Genomic DNA, 22827 nt, shown 5'->3' on the forward strand with positions numbered 1-22827 from the left:
GATGGTGGCGGTTGTTACAGTGCACCTGACGAAGGGGTACGCCCCTGAAATGTTGTTACTGTTGGTTTGACATTAAACACGGGAGGAATCCCTTGAGCATACGTGTGCTGGAGTTACTTGTGATAAGTAAAAATATATAAATACAATGGAAGCATACAAAAGATATGGCATTGATCAATGTACATTCCCTGGTCCCGTTTCAGTAGTAATCTAGTATCAAGGCAAGTGAATTTATTTTCAAAAACGGGTTTTTAGTTGCAAAGTTATGATCATAAAATTGGTAAGCCACCATACCACGTCAAGGTAAACCCCATATGGTGGTCCCTAATCAATTAACCTCCTGTCATATTTTTCCATAGGCTGGCACCTCCCTGCATGGCAGCATTTTTTCAGATAGGTGTCTCCTGACCTAATCATTGGTTTCAATCAGAGGGCTTAGTCCTCCCCCACCATTAGCTTTTAAAGGAGTGAGCTCACAGCATAGGTTCCGCAGCCTTTATCCCCCCCTCCCCACTTGCAGCTTTTAAGAGAGAAAGAGAGAGAAAAAGACTGTCCAGACCAACACCCATTTTTATAGGCATGGGACCACCATTTGGATGGATGTGGGGGTGCTACAACCACATGGTAGTCTGGCCTACAGAATAACAGCTTAATTTCCAGCAGAATAACTCTGCCAAAGCTATGGAAGTGTGACTGATCTGGCCAAATTAGCTACAGGCAAAAGTAAGGGGATTGATCACTGCACATTCCCTGGTCCCGTTGTGCATGATTTTTCAAAAACGGGTTATTAGTTACAAAGTTAGGATCATAAAATAGGTAAGCCATTTTGACAAGACTGTGACAGGCTGTAGAGTACAAGCTGCCCGTTTGTCTGTGGTAAATGTAAAGCCTGTCCAGATATGCATAATCAGTGTATGGTGGTGGATAGATTTGGCAAGGTGCATTATATTAAAAAATTATATACATATAAGATGGAAGCCGTGATATATATATATGCTATTATGTCATACCTAGATCTATGCTACACATAAAACTAAACTTGAAAGGCAAATGCCAAAGGGGTTAAGGCCAAAGGGGCACAGGCTTGAGCATGCTCAGTTTAAGCGAGCAGGGAGAGACTGAGGCTGGAAGTGATGGCACACCAAGCTAATATGGCAGCTGCTATCCTAAACAGAGAGCTTCTAGAGCCGTTTTCTCAGGTATGGTAAAGTATTCTGCAGAATAAATATAGCATTCTAGCTTGCACTATTGGGGCTAATCTATTGGCAATAAACTGCCTTGGTGGCTTTCGTTTTCCTTTAATTTGCCTAAATTAACAATGTACAATTTTTTTTCCCCGAACTAACCCTCCCCCTAATATTGCACCCACACAATCACAAGCACACTCTCTATATTCACACTCCCTTTATTATAGCCAATTACAAAACACACAAGGTGTTATCTTCTCTCCCTTCCTCACCCACACACCCACTGATCATTTCTAGCAAGCTATAACTAGGTGCAGAACCAAAGGGAATAACACAGTCTGAGTTTTGAGGAAAAGTGACCTGATGAGCAAGGCGAAGAAGGCTCTGGCCCAGGAAAATTCTTTGTGCAGTTTACAGCAAAGTAAAATGGATAAATAAGTGAAAAGGCCATGGTGGTGAGAGAAATAGACAGCACAAAAGAAGAAAAGGTAGACAAAACAGAAGTGAATGCAAGAAGGGTGAGATTATAAAAAAAAGGAAAAAATGGTGAGAGCCAAGAAATAGAAATCTTTCTGCTCTCTATTCAATGAACAGGCACTATTACAATTAAAAGTACTAGTCAGTGCAAAATTTTTATTCAGGCCAATTTGCTTTTTTGCTACAAACTTTCTTTAAATCAGCATTCAATCCACAGCATGTCATTTTCAATGTATTTATAGTACAGTGTAATAAGAAAACACTACACATTGGGAATATATGGTCTTCCACAAGTAAAAATAAAATAGTTACAGAATATTTAAAAGGAGCCTGCAGCACTGGTTAACTTTGGCTGGTTCAGTGACAGACATGTATTTTTTGATCTGAGAATCAACACCCAGGGACTTTGCTAACTGCACGGCATTGGTGTCATCACTGATTAATGTCCCAAGAGCTACCAACAGTCTGAAAATTGCTTCAAGGTCTTGAACAACTTCTATAACAGAACTGATGGCTGATAGACACTGAGCCTTTCCTTCTATATCACTAACTTTATGTAAACAGATTGCGTAGTTAAGCATCAGTGTTGCCAGGGCTATGTGGATATTCTTATTGTTGACAGTTTTAAGTTCTGACGCTTTTGATAGGACAGTGTCCCTCTCTGACATCAGAAGGCAAGTTCCTGGATCACAGAAGAAGGAATTGCAAACTGTCCTTAGTGCAAGCAGCTGATTTGCTTGTTTGCCACTGGGACTCATGAGCTGGAGGAGGTAGCTGCTAAACTGACTGCCTTCTTTTTCATTGTAGAACATTTCATTGACAGTAGGATTCTTTACCGACAAACGAAGAACATCTAAGGCCGGAAACACAATATCTAGGATTTAAAAAAAAGGGGGGGTTAAGATGAGTTTAGGTTACCTAGAGTATCTTTAAAGGGGAACTATGGCAAAAATGAAAATTTATTCCTTTCTCAGAATCTGTTTCTCTTCATTCTGTCTTCATGCAGGAGTTGGGTGTCAGATATTCATTGACAGTTGCATCCATTATATCTTATAGGGGGGGAGCTTCCTTTCCTAGCAGATTTATCAGAGCTCAGTCAAATAACCGATTCCAGTACAAACAAAATCTAACAAAATAACTTCCTTTTGCACAAATCCTGCATGTAGAGACATTATGTCTGGTGATTTTAATATATTTAGCTCCAATACATCTTCTAGGCAAAGGGAGCCCATCTATAATATATATTGGATCATTCATCTGACACCCAACTCCTGAATGAAGACAGAATGAAGAGAATCAGATGCTGAGAGAGGAATAGTGAAAATAAACTTGATTATTTCAGACACGGTACAGAATTTTTAATTGATTGCATTCAGAAAGTTTCTTATTTCAGTATGCTAATATTACATTTTCGCAAAAGTTCCCCTTTAAAAATGAATACATTTCGTTAGATTAAAGACATTAGATTTCAGTTCTCAGTTCAAAACTGCTACATAAAATATTAATTGTAAAATACTAAAGTTATGTTGGGAGATTGGCATGCAGTTATGCAAGAACTCATTTAATGCTTGCTTATTCTGCTGCTATAATGCTTATGATAACTGGGACTTCGTGCAGCCGGCGATTTGCAGTATGCAGAAGCTTTTTCAGTGCAAAGAAAATGAAGAGTCTCAAACATGACATACATAGGATAGGATAGCGAGGATTAGGTATTACTTGTAACACTTTTATGCTTTCTCTTAACTGCCTTTAATTAAAATTGGATTGCAATATCAGCACTGGTTTTTGCAGTCCATACTCCTCATTTAGACAAGCCCAAAACTTGCACAGAAAAGCCCAACACCACATTTAAAAAAAAAAAAACTGAGAAAAGTGCAATTTTAAGCAGTGAAATGGAAACCTCTTTGCAGCTGACATGCAATTGTAGAGAGAGGATGAAATTATGCTTAATGAAAGTTTTACATGTGGTCTCCAGTATAAAATGTTGGTGGTGGCGGCTTGGGGCTTGAGGAATGCTTGCGAGCCACTGGTTAGGGATCACTGCTCTACACAAATACATTTTATAATGGACAAGGGACCTTTTAAAACTAACAGTGAAGGTAAGAAGGTGACAAAGAATTCTCTGGTACTGACTTGGTTTCAGTATATTCACTTAATTGTAACGTTGAATTTGTATTTTATTATGAATTACCCATTCACATCACAGGGTTGCTATAGTAATGTTGTCAAGGAGTACTAGATTAAGTGGAATAAGCTAAATACATGCTGACAGTAGCAAATGGGGAAGAAGCCCTCAATAATTGTTTTTCAGCAGAACATATCCAGTACTCAATGGTCGATTTAAAAAGATACACCCAATAAGACAGCCTATGCAGTTAATCAGAAAAATAAAATAACATATCATGAGTTGTGACTAGGGGGGCAAGTGCAGAATGCTTTAAATGCTTTATGTTCACCTTCCAACACTTTTTTTCAGTTCAGTTGGTTTCAGATAGTTCATCAGAAATAAAGACTTTTTTAAATTACTTTCTATCTTCTATTTTATAATATTAAAGTGTAAGGTTTAATTTTTCACCTTCTAAAGCAGCTCTGGGGGGAGGGGGTCGCTGACCCTGTAAACTGTTCTAAATTGATATATTTAGTTCATTTCTTATTTGTCCCTGCTGAGCAGAACACCAGAAACATTAAACTTTAAGCTTAGATTTTGAAAAAAAATTGAAAAAATAAGAAGTAATTGAAAAAAAGTCTTTATTCCTGGGCAAAAATCTGAAAACAATTGAACTGAAAAAAGTGTTTGGAAGGTGAACAACCCCTTTAAGCCAGTAAAGCAGAAATAAAAAACTTAAAGGAGAAATCAACCTGTGGGGAAAAAACCCCATACCCCCCCACCACAGGTAGACCTCCCTCCTCCCCGCAGGCTAAAATCCCCCCCCCGGGGAAATGGCCCATACTCACCCATCGGCGCAGATTCTTCCAGCGAAGTTCCACGCATCCATCTTCCGCGTCCTCTGTAAGCTGACTGGGAGATTGGTATTTCTGCACATGCGCAGTTGGTGCAGTTTGCAACATGGAATTTGACGATCTCTCAGTCAGCTTACAGGGGAGCCGGAAGATGGACGCTTGGAACTTTGCTGGAAGAATCTGCGCCGAGGGGGGGGGGGTAGTTAGCCTGGGGGGAGGGAGGTCTACTTGGGGTGGGGGGGGGTAGGGTTTTTTTTTCCCCACAGGTTGATTTCTCCTTTAAAAGAAAGATTCCCTTGACTGAATTGGTTACCCAAGCTATGGGGCTGATTGGCCGATTGGAACATAATAGAGATCTGATTGGAACATGATGGAGATGTAACAGACCTGTCGTGAGAGGGGCGATGCAGTCTTTGTCTGATGGGATTTTTACATTTGCCTGATTTTTATCCCCAGCCATTGATTTGTGCCAATAAAGTACTGACCAGCAAGTTGCTGGCTAACTGTTTTGAACCATAGTTCAATGTAATTTTTGTCCTAACATTAACAATTAAAGGGGACCAGTCAACATGACGTGAATCTAGATGTAGTACAGTCAATGGCTCCTGCGATCAGTCTACTTGTAGCAAAAGTGATGAGCTTGCAGCACAAAAAAAATGTTACGAATGTGATCATTAATGTATCAAAAATTTCTCAAGAAAAATATAAAGAAAAATAAAAAGAACTTGTTTTGAAACTGATTTACTAACCATCCACTGCGTTTTTTTAATGTAATGATAATTCTTCTTAAGAGTTGCCTTTGTACTTGACAAAACGTAAAATTAGGACAAAATCCTTACCTTCGGGCCAGTTTACAGCTCTCCACAAGGTATCCAGCTGCTGAGTTGTTACTGTTCCTCCTGAAGGATTGCCAGCTACAGATAACAGTTTGTCAAGCTGCATTAAATCTTCCTCTGGTATTTTCCGTTCTACAGGAGCCGACTCATTCAGTTCTTTAAGTTTTCCTAAAATGTGATTTGCACAGTAAATTGTGAAGCTGTTAAGGCTTTCAGGTTGTACCCTTTCAAGAAACTAAAAGCAGCTTCTATTTGATCTCCTATACTTTTGTCAGGAACAAGAGCTTAGACATGTTTTCAGATAAACATCAGTACCACGACTACCTGCATTCAAGAAAAAAACTATAATTATAGAATTATCTTTCGGCATAAGCTGAAAAATAGTACTGTGTAGCCCTGCTTCAAACTAATGTATGCCAGATTTTATAAAAGGTTATTTAAGAATTTCTTTACTCAAAATACATTTTTCCTTTAGTTTGTTAAAAACATTTCTAAAAGCATTTATTTTCTTTATCTTTCTAAAGATCTACCAATTTGACTGGCATTTAACTATGCATCATCATCCTTTATTTACATAGCACCAAAAAGTTATTAATTTATAATGAACAGAGTAAAATAGAATCAGAGGGCTCTATTTGCAAGAACACACAACCAGTTGGTTTGAAATAGTTGAATTGTATTCTTTAAGTATTTCTTACAGGGGTGGTTCACCTTTAAGTTAATATTTAGTATGTTGTAGAATGGCCAACTCTAATCAATTTTCAATTGGTCTTCATTATTTATAGGTTTTTTTTCTTTTTAATTATTTGCCTTCTTCAGATGTTTGCAGCTTTCAACTGGGGGTCACTGACTCCCATCTAAAAACAAATGCTCTGTAAGGCTACACATTTATTGATATTGCTACTTTTTATTACTCATCTTTCTATGGAGGACCTCTCATTCGTATTCCCAGTGTCGGACTGGCCCGGCGGGACACCAGGAAAAAACCCGCTGCGCCCGACCCTCATGGGCCCCCGCCGGGCCCCCCTCCCTCGTTTTTTTTTTTTTTTTTTTTTTAAAAATGTATTTTTGGCGACGCATAGCACCTTGTGCGCATACGTGCCACAGGGTCACCGTTATCTTATGCGCAAGGGGGACGAGGGGACCGAAGGGGGGCCCTGGTCAGCAGTCCAGGTGGGCCCAGGGCCCCCCAGTCCGGCCCTGCAAATTCCAGTGTCTTATTCAATTCAATGCATGGTTGCTATGGTAATTTGAGCCCTAGTAACCAGACTGCTGAACTTGCAAACTGCTTAATAAAAAGCTTGATAAAAAGCTAAATAAGTAAAAAAACCACAAATAATAAAAATGAAAACCAATTGCAAATTGTCTCAGAATATTACTGTCTAAACCATTCTAAAAGTTAATTTAAAGATGAACATACCCTTTAAATGGACACTAAGGGGCTGATTTACTAAGGTTTATATTTCATCCATTTCCCCTGAACCCCCATTTTACATCCCCTGATTGTAAGTTTTCCCTAATTTCACATTGTTGTTTTGTGGTCCCACCTATATATTATGCATAATACATTTCCCTGATTTTACACCATTTTTTTCTGGTCCCATGAAAAACGTAAAATGGGGGTTCTACTGTAATTACTTTATACCACTTAAGATTTCTCATTTATTAAATGTAAAAACCACAAAAAACTAATACAAATCTTTGCCATCTAAAAGCTGTCAAGGTCAGGTAAAGTCAATGGGATTTGTTCTTTTACATTTGTAAAATCTTACTTTAATTCAAGCTTTTAGAGGTTTGTAATTGAACGAACAATTACAGTATTTCCAGGTATTCACTCTGCATTTATATTTGTCTGTGCTTTTTATATTAGGCTGTCTTAATAAATTACTTGGCATTCAAGGTATTTAATCGTAGTTTCTAAAACCTCTAAAATCAAAATGTTGACAAACTTGCCTCCCCGGCTGTCATATATAAAAAGACTGGCATATTTGTCCTGTTGCAGGATTAATGCATCTACAACAGCATCAAATTATAGATTTGATTTAATTAGTGGTATTGCATTTATTGGAAGGTGTAGTTAATTATGCATGGGGAACTTTTTAAAAATCACAACACACCACTCAACCTTTAACTTATTTAATTTGTCAAATAGTATATGACATTCTAATTGTAAAATTTTGTATATCGGTATTCAGATGGTCCCACAAAGGACAGATTTATAAACAATTCTTAAATAGGACTCAATAATCCATTCCTATATGATTTGGCTACAAAAGCAAATATGTTGCACGAAAATTACAGGTGTTCAACTACATAGTTATAATCACACAGGAAGTAGAAGGAAGCTGTGGCCTCCAGCTTCCTGTCAGAGATTGAAATATTGAGTCCTGCCTCCCCCTAAGTGTGTTTCAAATATAGATTACTATAGGAAGCAGTTATATTAAAACATTAGTTTTTTGACCACTTCTGTTTTCCGTTTGATAGCAGCGGTTATAATATTAGATTTAAGGTGGCCCATACACTGGCCTGTCCTCCATGGTATGTAACCAGTTACTTGTGGAATGAACAAAGTATACTGCAAAGTTGTCAAACATGCACGGCTTCCTTCCATTGTTCCATTTCATTGTGATCAGAAGTGCCATGCATGAAATACTTGCTGAAAAGGTGCACTGGCAAATGAAACTTGTAAACAAAACAGATTGAGTTCTGAAATTGGCCAAACTGCCTGAGCACATCTGGGCATGTATGGTCAGCTTACAGACCACAGTATGTGGCAGAAGACTCCACATAAAAAATTACCTAGCTGCAGTTCATACAGATTGATAGGCTACGGCCTAGCCAAGGCTTTCACCCTTCAAACAAGAACTATATAGCTTAAACAGAAAAGAAGGGTATTTTTCATATGCTCATAGACCAATTGAATGGATGCTTGAACTTTGACCACTTGACTAACAAAAAGATATCTTTTTAACAATGCAGTTTATTTTTAACCACTAAATAGAGCTGTATTTGCTGCATTAAAAAAATGATAATTTTGAGTGTGTTGAAAAAAATGTAATGTAATGTAATTTAATATATGGAATCATATCTTTTCCAGGGAAAATATACACAGAACTTGCAGAAATTAAGACACTATATCGGTATGAAATGTTTACCTAGAATTTGTGATGGATTTGCTTGATCAAATGTGACCGGTTCTTTCTTGGGAAAGTAAGTATTTGGGGTTGGTGCAGTTGATGATCGGTATGCGTTCTTTCCTAGAGAGAGTGAAAGGAAATATGTAAAGCTATATAGCAGAACTGATTTAGAAAAAACAACACAACTGCTAATATCCTGCTAATTTAATAGTGGATGTGTGGGTTTTTTCAGAAGGCATATTTACATATAACGGAAAATATTTTGTCACTGAAATTCTGTTTGTACATTTTTTTTGCATGTTTTACAGTTGAATTGTGCCTGCTTTACAACAGAAAAGAAGCATAAATAAACTTAGAATGACCCTCATAAAAAGATTAACACAAGGTTACTTATTAGGCACCTATTTAACACAACTATAGTGTGGGGTTAAAAAGTAGGATGATACATCATAATGCTAATATTCCTGAACATATGTTTAAAATAAATAGCAACTGTGCAGTAGCACCCCATCCTCCAGCAGCTTACATTACCAGGTTTCTCATTCCCTTGCATATATATTTTAAATACAATTTTTCTTTTATTTTCATATTTATTTCATTTTTATACAATTAACCCTGGCACCCTGAATCCTAACTGGCACACTCAAACCTGAATATAAAGGGATCATCACATTCAAGACCTTTTTTGGTTACAAAGCTAAGAGGAAGATAAACCCACTTGTTTAAATAAAGATCTCTAAGCTCTGTTTTTCACCTGTAAATGGGTCAGCTGCAGCTGTGGAATAGTCTGACTGCAATGATGAACCAGGTACATACCGATTTCCACCTGCAATGTAACAAAATCAATAATATGTAAATGCAGTGCTTTATTTGTGTTGTGTTATGACTTAACACACAAATAGGATATAATTTAGCAAACAAGTATAAAAATAAACAGTACAGAGATCATAAAAAGTATAATAACATTGTTTGTTACTTTTCATTTAAAGGAGAAGGAATTTTACCAATAGATTAACCATAATAGTGAAAGCTAGAAAGCTATATTTATTCTGTAGAATGCTCAAACATAACCGAGGTATAAGTTTGTTTAGGATAGCAGCTGCCATATCAGTTCTGTGGGATGAAACTTCCCTGCCTGCGTCTAGCTGCTGGCTCCACTCTGGGCTCAGATTACAGCAAGGAAAGGGAGAGGAGGCAGGGGAGAAGTGGGGGAACGAGGGAGCTGCAAAGGCACAGCTGCCAGGTGCAGAGGTTCTGAGCAGCGAGGAGTAAATCTGATAGCAAACCCATGTGTAAAAAAAAAAAGGAGAAAAGGAACGCAATGTCTCTTTTCACAGAGGACTCAGAGCACCAATATTGTGAGTGTTTATGGTTGTATTTACCTAGACCTTTCTGATAAAGTTTAATTATTTTTAACATATCCTTCTCCTTTAATCTGTGCAGTTAGTCTATATTGAACAGTAATGACACTTGCATTGTGTTTTGAATTTGAGGAAGTACCTGTAAATGGATCAGCCCCTATATTATCAGTAGAAGAACTTCCTGGAATGTACCGCCCACTACCTAAAGAGTCATTAAAAAAGAAGAAAGATTGTAAAATCTTATATTTTAAATGTATACTTCTAATCAGTGTCATTTTATTTTTGTTTATTGCTGGTCATGTTTTCAGATGTGGTGAAGAGAAAGCTCTGCCCTTCACAAATGCACTCATTTGATTTTACTCTGCTTTACTCAGCCTACACAGCTAGGTGATTAAGACTTTAAGAGTGGATAAATATAGTTTTCTATTTTACATTTAAATGCAGCGGTTAAAAACTAAATCTATATATTAAGTGGCAACAAACTCTAAAGCTGAATATATTTCACTTTTAATAAGGGAAGCCTAAAAAAAACAAAAAAAACCCCAACAACAATCATACTAAAGTGTCCATTACCTGTGAACGGATCTGCAAAGCCCACGTTTGTAGACTGTGTCTGACCAGCAGTGTTATCGATGATAAATTTGGCTACTTGATCTAAGAACATGGGATTCAGATCATTTTTCTGCAGAAAATTGTATGCAACAAGCCAAGGGTCCTCTGTCAGGTTATATGGTAACTTGAAGGATGGTCCACTTTCATTCACATCAATTGTGAACACAAAATCATATTCCTGGAAATGAAACAAAATAAAATATTTGAGTTCTTGCCACAGATTTCATAAAACTTTGGGCAGGGCAGATTGGGTTATTTTCAATAACCGTGCAATACAACAGAAGAGCATCTTATGTCTTATATTGCCTTCTCTTTTTAGAGCATTAACCCAGTATGACCCACATGTATGTCAGTATTAGTAAGAATCTTTATGCTTAATATACTCACCTATACACACACAAATGATTCTAGTATCAACAATGCTATAAACCTAACAACTTTGGCTTTTGTGTAACTAAAATGCTTCCACCTACTTTCCCTTCAAACAAGACTCTTCCAGATGTTTGTTGTGTTGCACCAGATGAGCCCACTACATCTCCAATTTTCATCCAGCGTCCTTCACCAGTGCTCCACTGGTAGGCTTCAACCTTCCCATCTTCTTTGATTAGCCGGGTCTGCCCATCCCTGGTGCCTGAAAAGTTAACCAAGTAATAGTAAGTTAAAAAAAAACACAACTACAGAATGGTAAGGGCTTGTTTACAAGGAAAACCGCAATTGTGGTCACACAAATTTGCCCACAGTAACTGCAGAAAAAAAGCATATTCCTTAAAGGTACTTGTGTCAAAAAATATGCTTGTATACTTTTGGTGCTCAGCACTGCTCAGTCCATCCTGCCTCTTTTTCTAAAGTGAGCGCAGAGCCCTGGAGCTACATGGTTCCCACTGCAGTCTGTATTAATGGACACAGCAAACCTGCACCTAAAAATTGGGCGCACACATCACATTTTGATAGCATCAGGACTTATTTTGTTGTAATTTTAAGGCACTGACCACAATAGAGTCAGGTGCAACAACTGCAACCTGTATTACTCTGGTTGTATGGCGGAAAAAACAGCTGCATTATAAGTAAAAGCATAACGTTGGAGTCTGAACGTGCACTTTGCAGACTGTGCTAATCGTTATAACTGACCATTTATTTTATACACTCATTTGTTATAGAAGCATATTTACTCACAATTTGCACCTTAAAATTAATGTTGAGTAAGACTGCAACAGAATGTGGCCTTGTATGTTACAATGCAAGTCACTCTGAAAGGGGTAGTTTCTTAAAGTTAACTTTCGGTACAATGTATTATCATGATTATTTGCGGTCAGGCTTGGAACTTTTAGGGTTTTGGCCTTTTGACCACCGCTGCACTCTAGTGGAGAATGGAAGCAGTCAACACACCATTACTACTGATAATGGTAAATTTAAACACATACTGAGCATTAACAGAAAGACCTCAGCACTAAAACGTTCAATCGAAGGTTATGGTGCCACAGTCCTACTGTCCTACATCACGTGGGTCCAATATAGTGGTCAGCACACATATTTAATTGGAGGCTGGGGTGGATGCAGGGTTTTAGTATTCAGCCATTAGAACAGTGGCAGGACATTTTCGAAAGCAATATTGACATGTACATATGAAATTCTGCATCATGTCAGTAACACTTCCAGCTTTGTTTTCTAAAGAACAAAATTACAAAAGTGCATCTATTAAGATACTTCCAGCTCTTTTTAACACCAAAAAATAGTAGGATGAGCATTTTCAACCAAATCCATTAGATAGCAGGATTTCACAGTATGAGTATGTTGAAGTGCTGGATTTGTTTTTTTGATCACAGACATTCATTTATATAGAATTTAAATATCTGGTGGCATGAAAATAGTCTTTTGATATACAAAGTGAAGACATATATAAAGTGCTGAAAAGATGTGCCAGAAAATATGCTTGGCACAATTGGTTTCAATATCCAACACTAAAAACGGCTATGTGCCCCTTTAGGGAAAGTTATTGGATGTGAATATTAAATATTTAAAAATTTTTTGCTAAAACAAATGATACATTTTGTATTATTCTCCCCGCAGGGATACAGAGTATACAGGTGTCTGTTCAGGATTCGCTTGAATCCCAGCACTATCTGCAGGACTTGGCTGAATCCCTAATGCCTTTCCAATAGAATACAAACCATTAAAGGTAACAGTTAATCCCATAGCATGCAAACAATGTTGAATCAACATCACTGACATGAAATTTACAGAATGCTAAGCAACAAGAGTCAAGTGTTTGCTTATAACACTTGAATAAACTCAACCACATCATTTTGCTGCTCTCCTCATTTTTAAATGAACTAATGTTTGCTTATAACACGTATATTTCTTAGCAAGCTAGACAAAAGTAAGCTAGACAGAACAGGTAGGCTTTACCTGGCTCATTCAAATGATCTCTGCCTGGAAGGTCCTCTATTTTAATATCTCCAAGGTCACCAGTTTTAGGATCAATTGTTGCTTTGGACAGTTCATTTTCAAAGGCCTGAATTTCCTCTGGGCTGGCTATGCGGTCTGGAGACTCTGTGAACACTCTTATAATGCCATCGCTTTAAACAAAAAAAAATGTTTCTTTCACAGTAAACGAATTATAAATCTATCAATTCCTATGCACCAACAGATAATAAAAACAGTGTGGCAGTTAGGACTTTTCATTAGTTATTTAGTTTTACACTGATGCCAACAGCCTTGCATCTGTATTGTTTTTTTTTTTTAATAAAGAATACAATGCAAATAAAGAACAATGCAGTACAACACACATGCAAAAAACCCTATGATTATTATTATGGAATATATTATCCAGCAAACAACCCTTTATTTTTGTAGCTGATTTGCAAGACTGTAGCTTGCACTAAGCTAGCTTAAATCAATGTTGATTGAAATAGGTTCTCAGCATTCCATATAACTGATCCCATACTTGTATAATGTTTTTCCATATACATTTTAGAATCTAAATCTCCATGCCAGCCCAAGATGCATAAAGTACCAAATACCTTGCACCAACAACAATGTCTCCATTGTCAAGAACACAGCAAGACCACACAGACTGAGCAGGAAGACGAATGGTCTGAGTACACTCTCCTTTTCTCCAGATTCGAATGGATCTGTCCTCTGAGGTAGTCACAAAATCTGCAACAGAGTTTTACAAAATATAAGACAAAGCTGTAGAAAATTAAGAGACAATGAAAAGTAATTTTATGAAGTTTAATGAACTCTAAACTCTAAAACAAGAAGGTAGAAGCAAACAAACATACATGAGTTGATTAAAAAGATCAATTCAAGTTACCTGGTAAACATAGTTGTTTTCTGGTATAATTGCACTCTACATAAATAACTAACAAATTTATTCCAAATGGACACCACTATTCACTAAGTAGGTTTGTAAGCAATATTTTCACTGGATCTACTGGATTTCTCAAAAAGTATTGCAATTAAAGGTACTGTGAGCCATTAATTGTTCTTGTATAGATCTGATACATGGTCATTTTTATTAAGTACATGTTGCATATTCTGCGCCTGGGCCTAAGATTGGAATTGCAGGGAAATACAACGGCATATAACTGGAAAAATAAATTTGAAAGTTGTTTTGAGGAATGGTAATGTTTTTTTACACTATATGAAATAATTTTTATTTGTAAATCTCGAGTTGGGATTGAGAAGCATATAATAATTCTAAACTTTATAAGTATCCACCTTCCCTCGGTGCTAAGGTGTCTAATGCACTTTGTGGTGATTTAAAGGGCAAATTAACCTTAGCCTTTCCGTGTGTATAAGAAAAAAAGGGGTATGTCACGTGGTGAAAGTGACATGGTTTACACCTAATAAGGCAGCTTGAAACACAGAATGGTGGTTTAAAAAATTGTGAAAAACTACTACTTTATATTATTACTCTCTCTTGCGGTCTCTCCCTGAGCTTTGGAAAACAATGTTTCACAGTAATTTTTGCACACATTAACCAGTTTACAGGCACACTTTTTATGCTGATAAAAATAACACATATATATTATACCTTGAGAATTTGGAAAGAGACAAATGCTATAGATATAATTGGTATGTCCATAGTATATTTGCAGGCACTCTCCGGTGATCAGCCATCTTCTGACACTGGCATCATTGGAACAAGAGAGAAATTCAGTATCATTTATAGCAGCAAGCCCTCGAACACAATCTTCATGCCCTTTCAAATCAGGAAAAAGAAAAACAGATTAGTTAAAGCAAATATGAAAAACAACGTTCCTCATTTAACTTTATACATTAATATACAAGAACTTAGCATGACGGAAATCATTTGGGGCTTGTAGGATAACTTTCTACTCTTGTGCAATTAAAAAAAAAATAAAAAATAATATATATATATATATACACACACATACATACATACATACACATACATACACACATACACACACGCAATAGCATTTTTAGGCTCAGCAGGATACAAGAAAGCCATACCAAGAAAAGTCCTTTCACATCTGCCTGCTTTCCAGAGCTTGATAGATTTATCAGCTGATGCAGTGAGCATTAAGCCCTGCTCAGGCAGTATTTTCACTGACCAAACTGCAGCTGTGTGACCCTTCAAATCAATAAAACATAAGGATATTAGTTAACCTATGTGAAAAAGAAACCAGAAAGCATTGCTGTTTTTTAAGATCGCAAAATAGTTGAGATTAGTGAAGTAAATTAACAATTTATAAAACTAACAATTAAACATTAATGATATTTAATCACATTTAATGTATCATTATATTATACTCAGTCTGCTGTACAGTGCTGCATGCATGCACACTATGTAAATATATATATATTATTTTTATTTTTTTAGTTATTTAGCTTTTTATTCAGAAGCTCTCCAGTTTGCAATTTCAGCAATCTGGTTGCTATGGTCCAAATTACCCTAGCAACCATGCACTGATTTAATTTACAGACATATATGTGTCGGAGAGGGCTTGAATAGAAACATAAGTAATAAAAAGTAGCGATAATACATTTGTAGCCTTACAGAGCATTTGTTTCTTAGATGGGAGTCAGTGACCCCCATTTGAAAGTTGGAAAGGGTCAGAAGAAAAAGGCGATAACTTAAAAAGTATAACATATAAATAATGAAGACCAAATGCAAAGTTGCTAGGCATTGTACATTCTATAATATACTAAGTGTTACCTGAAAGGTGAACCACCCCTTTAAAGGAATTGTATGAAAGTTATAACTGGGTAAATAGATAGGCTGCACAAAATAAAAAATGTTTTCAATATCGTTAGTTAGCCAAAAATGTATTCTATAAAGGCTGGTATGACTGAATGTCTAACATAATAGCAAAAACACTACTTCCTGCTTTGCAGCCTTCTTGCTTTCCACTGATTGGTTACCAGGCAGTAACCAATCAGTGACATGAGGGGGATCACATGGGTCATAACTGCTTTTGAATCTGAGCTGCATGCTAAGGATGAATTGCAAACTGACAGAAAAGTTATGTCCCATGTGGCTTCCCTTCAAGTCGCCGAGTAACAGAGTTAGAGAGCTGCAAAGCTGGAAGTTGTGTTCTGTTCTGTTCGACATCCAGTCATTCCAGCCTTTATAGATAACATTTTTGGCAAATAAACTTTATTAGAAACATTTTTTATTTTGCACAGTTTTTACCCAGCTTTTATTTTTGCACTGAACTGTTCCTTTAAGCATTTTTAATATTAAGAACAAGAAATAAAACTATTTCGTGTTTTTTATGTAAAATATCAGTTCATTCATAATGGCATACTATACTCATCTGTAATTTTCCACAATCAACTAAAGGGCTGCCACCAACTCCAAGATATAGAAGTTGGAGCGGGCTTTGATATTCCTGAACCTATAATAGAATGGCTTACATGCTTACTAAAATATGTATTATGAAAGGATACTTGAACCCAGTCAATTTGAAAACCAACAGCTTTGTATCCGTCATTAAAAAAGAAAGACAGATACACATCAATCTGGTATTATAATAATATTTATAATAAATATTTTGAACTCTACAGTGTTTTCCTCAATCATGCAACCCTTTTTATAATCAGTGATCCTTTATCCCCTGCTATGCCTCTTCCAACATTTAACATGTACACCTGAGTTTCATCATTAAAAATGGTGGCTGCAAAGGCTGCTGAAAGTAAGATTTCGGCACCCTGTTCTGATAACTATGCTTAAAATATTGGTGTTTGGGAAAAAGCTGGGGGGGGGGGGTACTAAAAAACAAGCCAAATTCAGGACACAGCTAATGGTATGGTAAAATCATGGTCCTGCTTCAATGAAACCAGAGAGGGTCTAATATAGTACTAATACTAATACAGTACTTTCCATATTATAAGGTTAATTGGGGCAGAGACTGTTGAATAATCTCTGTAAAGTGAAATTATACATCATTTATATTTATCAGTGTTGATATACACTAAGGGCTCTTACCTGTAATGTCATCATACACTTATCATTTAGCCACACCTTTCCTGTAGTGTCCCATGATCCACTCAGCAAGGTCCCAAATTTTCCAGAAGATAGACTGCATACTGGGAAAAAATGAAACACGACTGATATTTCTTATTTGCCAAACACTGAGGTTTAAAACCTCTTATAAAATATTTTCTGCATGTTTTAAAGGACAAGGAAAGCCTCAGATACAGACCCCTTTGTTGCAAATAATCACCAAGTTTAAATTCCTGAAAAGCACCTCTCTCACTTACAGCATGATATTTGTGAATGTCTCCTCCTTTCCAGGCTTCCATGATTTATGTGCGGACATCCTCAAGATGGTGTATGTGCCGTTTGTGCCCATGTGCCATCATAACCCACCCTCTCTCCTGCACTGTAATCTGAACCTGCACATTGCCATGGTAACCGGATGCAAAATTTGCTATTGGCTGTTGGCACACTAGGGAGGTTACGCATTCCTTCTACTCTGCCACTCAATCTTCTCTGCTTCCCTGGGAGATACTACTACGCAGAATCACGGGTCTTCGTCTTGTCTGAAACTGCAGCTTCATGGTAGATTCAGAAAAGACAAATCAGCATTATTTTTCTCAAAATGATAGTGCTGCTTGAAAATGACTGCTGTTGCAGGGGATTATAAAGCGCTGCTAAAGTTAAATGAAGTATTTTCATATAAGAAGACATGTTCAGTAAGAATTCCTTGTCATTTAGACATTTAAGAGACGTTTTCAATTAGAGATGAATCTATTTCTCTCATATCAACCGGGGATGGCTCATATGAACCAGGGGCTTGAGCTCATTCAGCTAGGGAAGTTTTTGAAACCAAAGCTAAATACTCTTCATATACTCATTTTTTTAGCTTCCATTTATATCACTGTTAAAAAGTAGAGAGTATAATTTTCTAACCATCTAATAAATTTAAATACTATTAGGAAGAAAACCGTGTCCCTAAAACAACATCTATATCAAGCAGTATCAGTATCTTTTATGTTACTGTAAAAAGCACCACTGTGAAAACACTCATTGTCCACACTGCTAACATATGGTCTATCAAGTTTCACTGTCAGCCAGAAACTTTAGCATCAAGTAGGAAGATCACAAATTATGCAAAACATAAGAATGTTACATTGCTAATTTTTGTATCCAATATACGGTCACCTAAAGTAACAGTGTTACCTCCTTTATGCATCTGTGACATAAATTCATATTCAAAATATAATTTGGAGTATCCCATTTAAAGGAGTGCACAATATAGTATCAAAAAAACAAATGACTGCAAGCCATATTTTGAATAATTTAATGAGCTCAATGTTACAGTTATGTGATAAAGGTTCTATGTCTGCTACTCCTCTGAGAGCTAGGAATTAAAAAGATGTTCTGAACAGTACATCAAATAAAATAGTACACATACACTTAAATGCATTGATATGCTACCAGGTTAGGGATTTAACAGTTCCAATCCATAAAGGTATAGAAATCAACCAAAGTTTAATGATTTGCTTGTAATTGGTATGCTTACCAGTATTCGTATGACCTTTTAGTGTATATAGAGGCTTCTCACTGTCCAAACTGAATACACATATGTTATGGTCATTCCCTCCAGTAGCAATCAGTCCTCTTGGGTATAGGTCACTTGGAGGTAAAATACAAACAGACGAGACAAAGTTGGAGTGGCCACTCATACATTGCAATTCAATGAATCCTCTGTTAGGACTAAAGAGAAAAAGATACATAAACATGAGTAAATCTTAACACTGAAACAAATAAATCTTGTACTTACTCTCATTTATCTACCCATTTTGCTGCTGATAAATGCAAGGTTATTTTACCTGAGCTAAGAATATCGGACCCATGAAGTAGACCCAGAATCAGTGCTGGGCAGGAAGGAATCATCTTCTTTCCTCCAGCTGTCAGTACAGGAATAAAATTCCCATGGACCAAGCGAGCAATATGCAGAGTGGAGATGCCACCTTCATATTCAATTACAGTGAAAGTTCAGATTTGACTTAACTTGTACTATTGTTAGGTCAAGAGCTGAATCTGGGCAATTTCCTTAGTGTTAATATAAAGACATTCGGGTACAAAAAGATACTCACAAGCGGTATCAACAAGAATTAAAAAAACTGAAGACCTCAGTATACACAGGAAGGACAAATAATAGTAAACAAATAAGTATAGATAAAAAAATTGTATAAATTATTAATAAGTATAAATATACAGCATATATGTGCCACATGGTAAAAGAGAGAGTATGAAAAAAGTACCTAATAGTAAGGGGCACATTTACTAAGGATCGAACATCGAGGGTTAATTAACCCTCGATATTCGACTGTCGAAGTTAAATCCCTCGACTTCGAATATCGAAGTCGAAGGATTTGGCGCAATTCGTTCGATCTAATGATTTTAATCCATCGATCGAACGATTTTTCTTTGACCAAAAAAAGCTAAGAAAGCCTAGGAGGACCTTCCCCATAGGTTAACATTGAGGTTCGGTAGGTTTTAGGTGGCGAAGTAGGGGGTCGAAGTTTTTTTTAAAGAGACAGTACTTTGACTATCGAATGGTCGAATAGTCGAACGATTTTTAGTTCGAATGTGCCCCTAAATGTTAAATTATAATCAATTCCTTAACTTACATATTACAGGTATGGGATCCGTTATCCGGGAACCCGTTATCCAGAAAGTTCAGAATTACAGAAAGGCCGTCTCCCATAGACTCCATTATAATCAAATAATCCAATTTTTTTAAATGATTTTCTTTTTATTTACAATAATAAAACAGTAGCTTGTACTTGATCCAAACTAATATATATTTAATCCTTATTGGAAGTAGAATGAGCCAATTATTTACTGTTTACATGATTTTCTAGTAGTCTTAAGGTGTGAAGATCCAAATTACGGAAAGACCCATTATCTGGAAAGCCCCAGTTCCCGAGCATTCTGGATAATAGGTCCCATACCTGTATATGTATTTCTGAATAAAATAATAGCATGGGTGATGTCATCTTTCTATATAAAGTCATATTTCACACTGTGACAGAATTCTGCAAAATGCATGCTTTGCACATAATAAACTAGTAAATAATTTAATGCAGTGCTAAATCATAACTGGGTTTAGTTACAATTTAGCCATGCTTTGCTACAATGTGCATAACTTTTGAAACCTTTTAAAATACTAACGTTAATATTATTCATTTTTCCTTTTATTTTAAATTTGATGGTGTGTGTGTGTATAGAAAAACTAGCATATTACATTTTGGGGTCAGAAACGTTGTGTAATATCTAGTCAGACAACCAACAGCAATAAGTAAATTGTGCATGGCTGTAGGAGGCGCACACTAATTGGAATTTGCTATTTACATATAGAACCAGGACAAAATAGGAATCTGGTTATTATTTTGAATTTATTAATTTTGCTAAAAATAATATTCACAGAGGGATGCATTTATTTTTTTGGAAAATCAGAACAAGATTTTGGTGTAAACTCAGGAACACATGGTGCACAATCTGGTAAAATTACCCACTAAAATGCATTATAAATTGGTGGGACCACAAAAAAGGAATGTGAGGTATATTTTCCATTTACCCTCTGGATTACCATGGCAACCTTTCACATTACGGTTTACATGTTATTTTTTTTTTTTATCATTTTAACCACGGACACGTCTGTATTGTGTATGTTTTTTTGCTATTTTCAGCTTTTTTTTTTTTTAAACATGGTTACGCTGGCAACTACAAGGTTACTGGGGTGTCTAATGTATAGCAGTTTGCCTTTGCCTTGCAAATAAATATAATACATTTCTCTGCAGGGAGGATCGCTAATCACCTCTGATGCAATATGTACTTATATATATATATATATATAGCCAAGTTGTGAATGAAATAATCCTTCCTGTAGCATACAGATTTAATAGGTGTTTTGTTTTAAAACAAACAGGATGTATGGCCAGTTCAGTTTTTTAGCTGTGAATAAAATGGTTACATAGTATCCAGTGCAGTATATACTAAGCATCTGGATTGTGAAAAAGCAGAATTTGGAAACCTAAAGCTGGGCATAGACACAAAGATTTGATCGTACGAATCTCCGTTTCGTACATTTTTCGGACATTTGTGGAGTGTCCCGACATTTTTCGTGAGATGGCGATCGGTTGTTCAGTTAATCAGACAGGTTAGAAAATTTCTGTCGGCTACCGATAATATCTCTGCATGTATTGCCGATCTGACAATATCTGTGGGAGAGTGTCACCAGCTTTTGTCGGACATAACTTTCGTACTTTGCGGTCAGGGCAGAACATCGTCTAATTTGTTCTTTTACTACTTTATTTGATCTGAATGGTTAGTTGCAGGTCGGGAGATGGCACGAACGATTGTTCCTCTGATATAAGGTAAATCTATGACCACCTTAAGTCACCAGATACATACAAGGTCATAAATACATAAAAAAAATCAGTGTCAACTAAAGGTTTCTAAAAAATCAAAGTACATTTGCAAAAGGTGCACCACTTAAAACTTTTGGAATTAGCATGCCATTTTCAAAAGGCAGGAAGGTCACAGGAGCTGATTCCCTATCCAGGACAATACTCTGGTTAGAAGTCTTTTCACATGATGAAGGCAATTTTGAAATGATGAAGTAACGTTCCTAAGGCCAGGGCAGTGATGTGGCATCCTCATTGGTCCCCTTACACTATGTCCCTATCAGTAATCGGACATGTTCAATCACTTTTTTGCAATGCAATTTACTTTTTACATACTTGGACCAAAAACATTTTTTTTACTGCTAGGAGGTTCTTGTCCCTTTTCTCTGAGAAAGGTGGACAGCAATGTGACATAAAGAAAAACAACAAGAAGAGACATAATACAATGAAGGAAAGAACATTAGGAAAAGGGAGAAAGAAGAATACTGAAGGGGAGAAGCGCAAATACAATGAACAGAAAAGGGACAAACAAGTTGATGAAAGCAGAAAAGAAAGCATACGACGACAAACTGATGGAAGTATTAATACGGTGTCAAATCCACCTGACATAGGCGGTGTACTGGTAACGAACAATGAATGAGCCGGTGTAAAACAGCTTTTACACTAATAAGAACATTAATTAGATGCGTAGAATATATTGTTGTTACTAGTAACATACTGGCATAGTGAATCTAGGATTGCCCAACTGTGCGATAGTGTTTGGTGGACTCAGAGGCCCTCTCACCTGTCTGGTACCCAGAGGCGTGCGCTCCTGTCACGTGACACGGACACGAACCCCTCACCTGGCCAAAGGGGGCAGCGTGCCACCCCTCGAACGTCCAACTCGTGCCGCAGAAGGGAGCAGCGCAGCCGGTAACAGCTGTCACCACCATCTCTTCCTGCCTGAGACATGACACAGCAGCCTGCTGCACCAGCACAGCCGGAAATGATGAGACGGGACTCTGAATACTGGGCACCAGAGGAAGTGACGGCATTGTGCCCTCCCCAAGACCTCAGGTAGCCTTCACTCAGTTAAAACACACAATGGTAACAGGATTGGTCTTTCTTTGCACGTAGTTTAGTTTACACCCGCACACTAATCCTTTTCTTGAACTATAATCTGACATATATTCCTGAAAGCGATTAAAGTTACCCAACACGTGGGCTACATCCAGAGCCGGGCTAGGACAGCCAGGCGCTGTAGGCAACCCAGGCGCATCAGTGCGCAACCAAGTACGTGCGTAACCGTGCGCAACCGAGGACGCGCGTGCGTAACTGTGCGCAAACAATGACGCGCATGCGTAACCGTGCGCACCCGAGGACGCGC

The 22827-nt window shown here is 37.1% G+C and overlaps 2 protein-coding genes across 3 annotated transcripts in view; one reads left to right on the forward strand and one right to left on the reverse strand.

Annotated features, from left to right (window-relative positions):
- Positions 1–1800: 1800 nt before the first annotated feature.
- On the reverse strand, positions 1801–22701 carry plaa.L (phospholipase A2-activating protein L homeolog). 2 transcript variants are annotated; one of them, NM_001127781.1, is made up of 14 exons: positions 22246–22701; positions 18569–18762; positions 17029–17129; positions 15051–15171; positions 14608–14775; positions 13592–13727; positions 12978–13147; positions 11045–11202; positions 10533–10749; positions 10099–10161; positions 9353–9424; positions 8617–8718; positions 5465–5629; positions 1807–2538 (listed from the first exon to the last, which is right to left on the reverse strand). In NM_001127781.1, exons 1-14 carry the CDS (start codon positions 22410–22412, stop codon positions 1973–1975), a joined length of 2400 nt encoding a protein of 799 aa, NP_001121253.1. In that variant the 5' UTR covers positions 22413–22701; the 3' UTR covers positions 1807–1972. The 2 variants fall into 2 exon arrangements, with proteins under 2 accessions (XP_018103722.1, NP_001121253.1); XM_018248233.2 differs by lacking the exon at positions 10099–10161 and having other exon boundaries at positions 1801–2538; positions 22246–22412.
- Positions 22383–22827, forward strand: part of ift74.L (intraflagellar transport 74 L homeolog) — a 42730-nt gene continuing 42285 nt past the window's right edge. Inside the window, exon 1 of the mRNA XM_041582716.1 lies at positions 22383–22517. The gene's annotated coding sequence lies outside the window, so the exon portion shown is untranslated. The remainder of the gene's footprint in view (positions 22518–22827) is intronic.

The sequence above is a fragment of the Xenopus laevis genome, chromosome 1L, assembly GCF_017654675.1.
Source record: "Xenopus laevis strain J_2021 chromosome 1L, Xenopus_laevis_v10.1, whole genome shotgun sequence".
Classification (NCBI taxonomy): domain Eukaryota; kingdom Metazoa; phylum Chordata; class Amphibia; order Anura; family Pipidae; genus Xenopus; species Xenopus laevis.

Excerpts from the sequence above, each read along its gene's own strand:
- plaa.L (NM_001127781.1), bottom strand. The coding sequence starts at position 22,412 with ATGTCTCAGGCAGGAAGAGATGGTGGTGACAGCTGTTACCGGCTGCGC. Across the intron at positions 14,776-15,050 it reads ATGTGAAAGGACTTTTCTTG|GGCATGAAGATTGTGTTCGA; the intron begins GTATGGCTTTCT and ends CTGATTTGAAAG. Across the intron at positions 9,425-10,098 it reads AGGGGCTGATCCATTTACAG|GTGGAAATCGGTATGTACCT; the intron begins GTACTTCCTCAA and ends GTTACATTGCAG.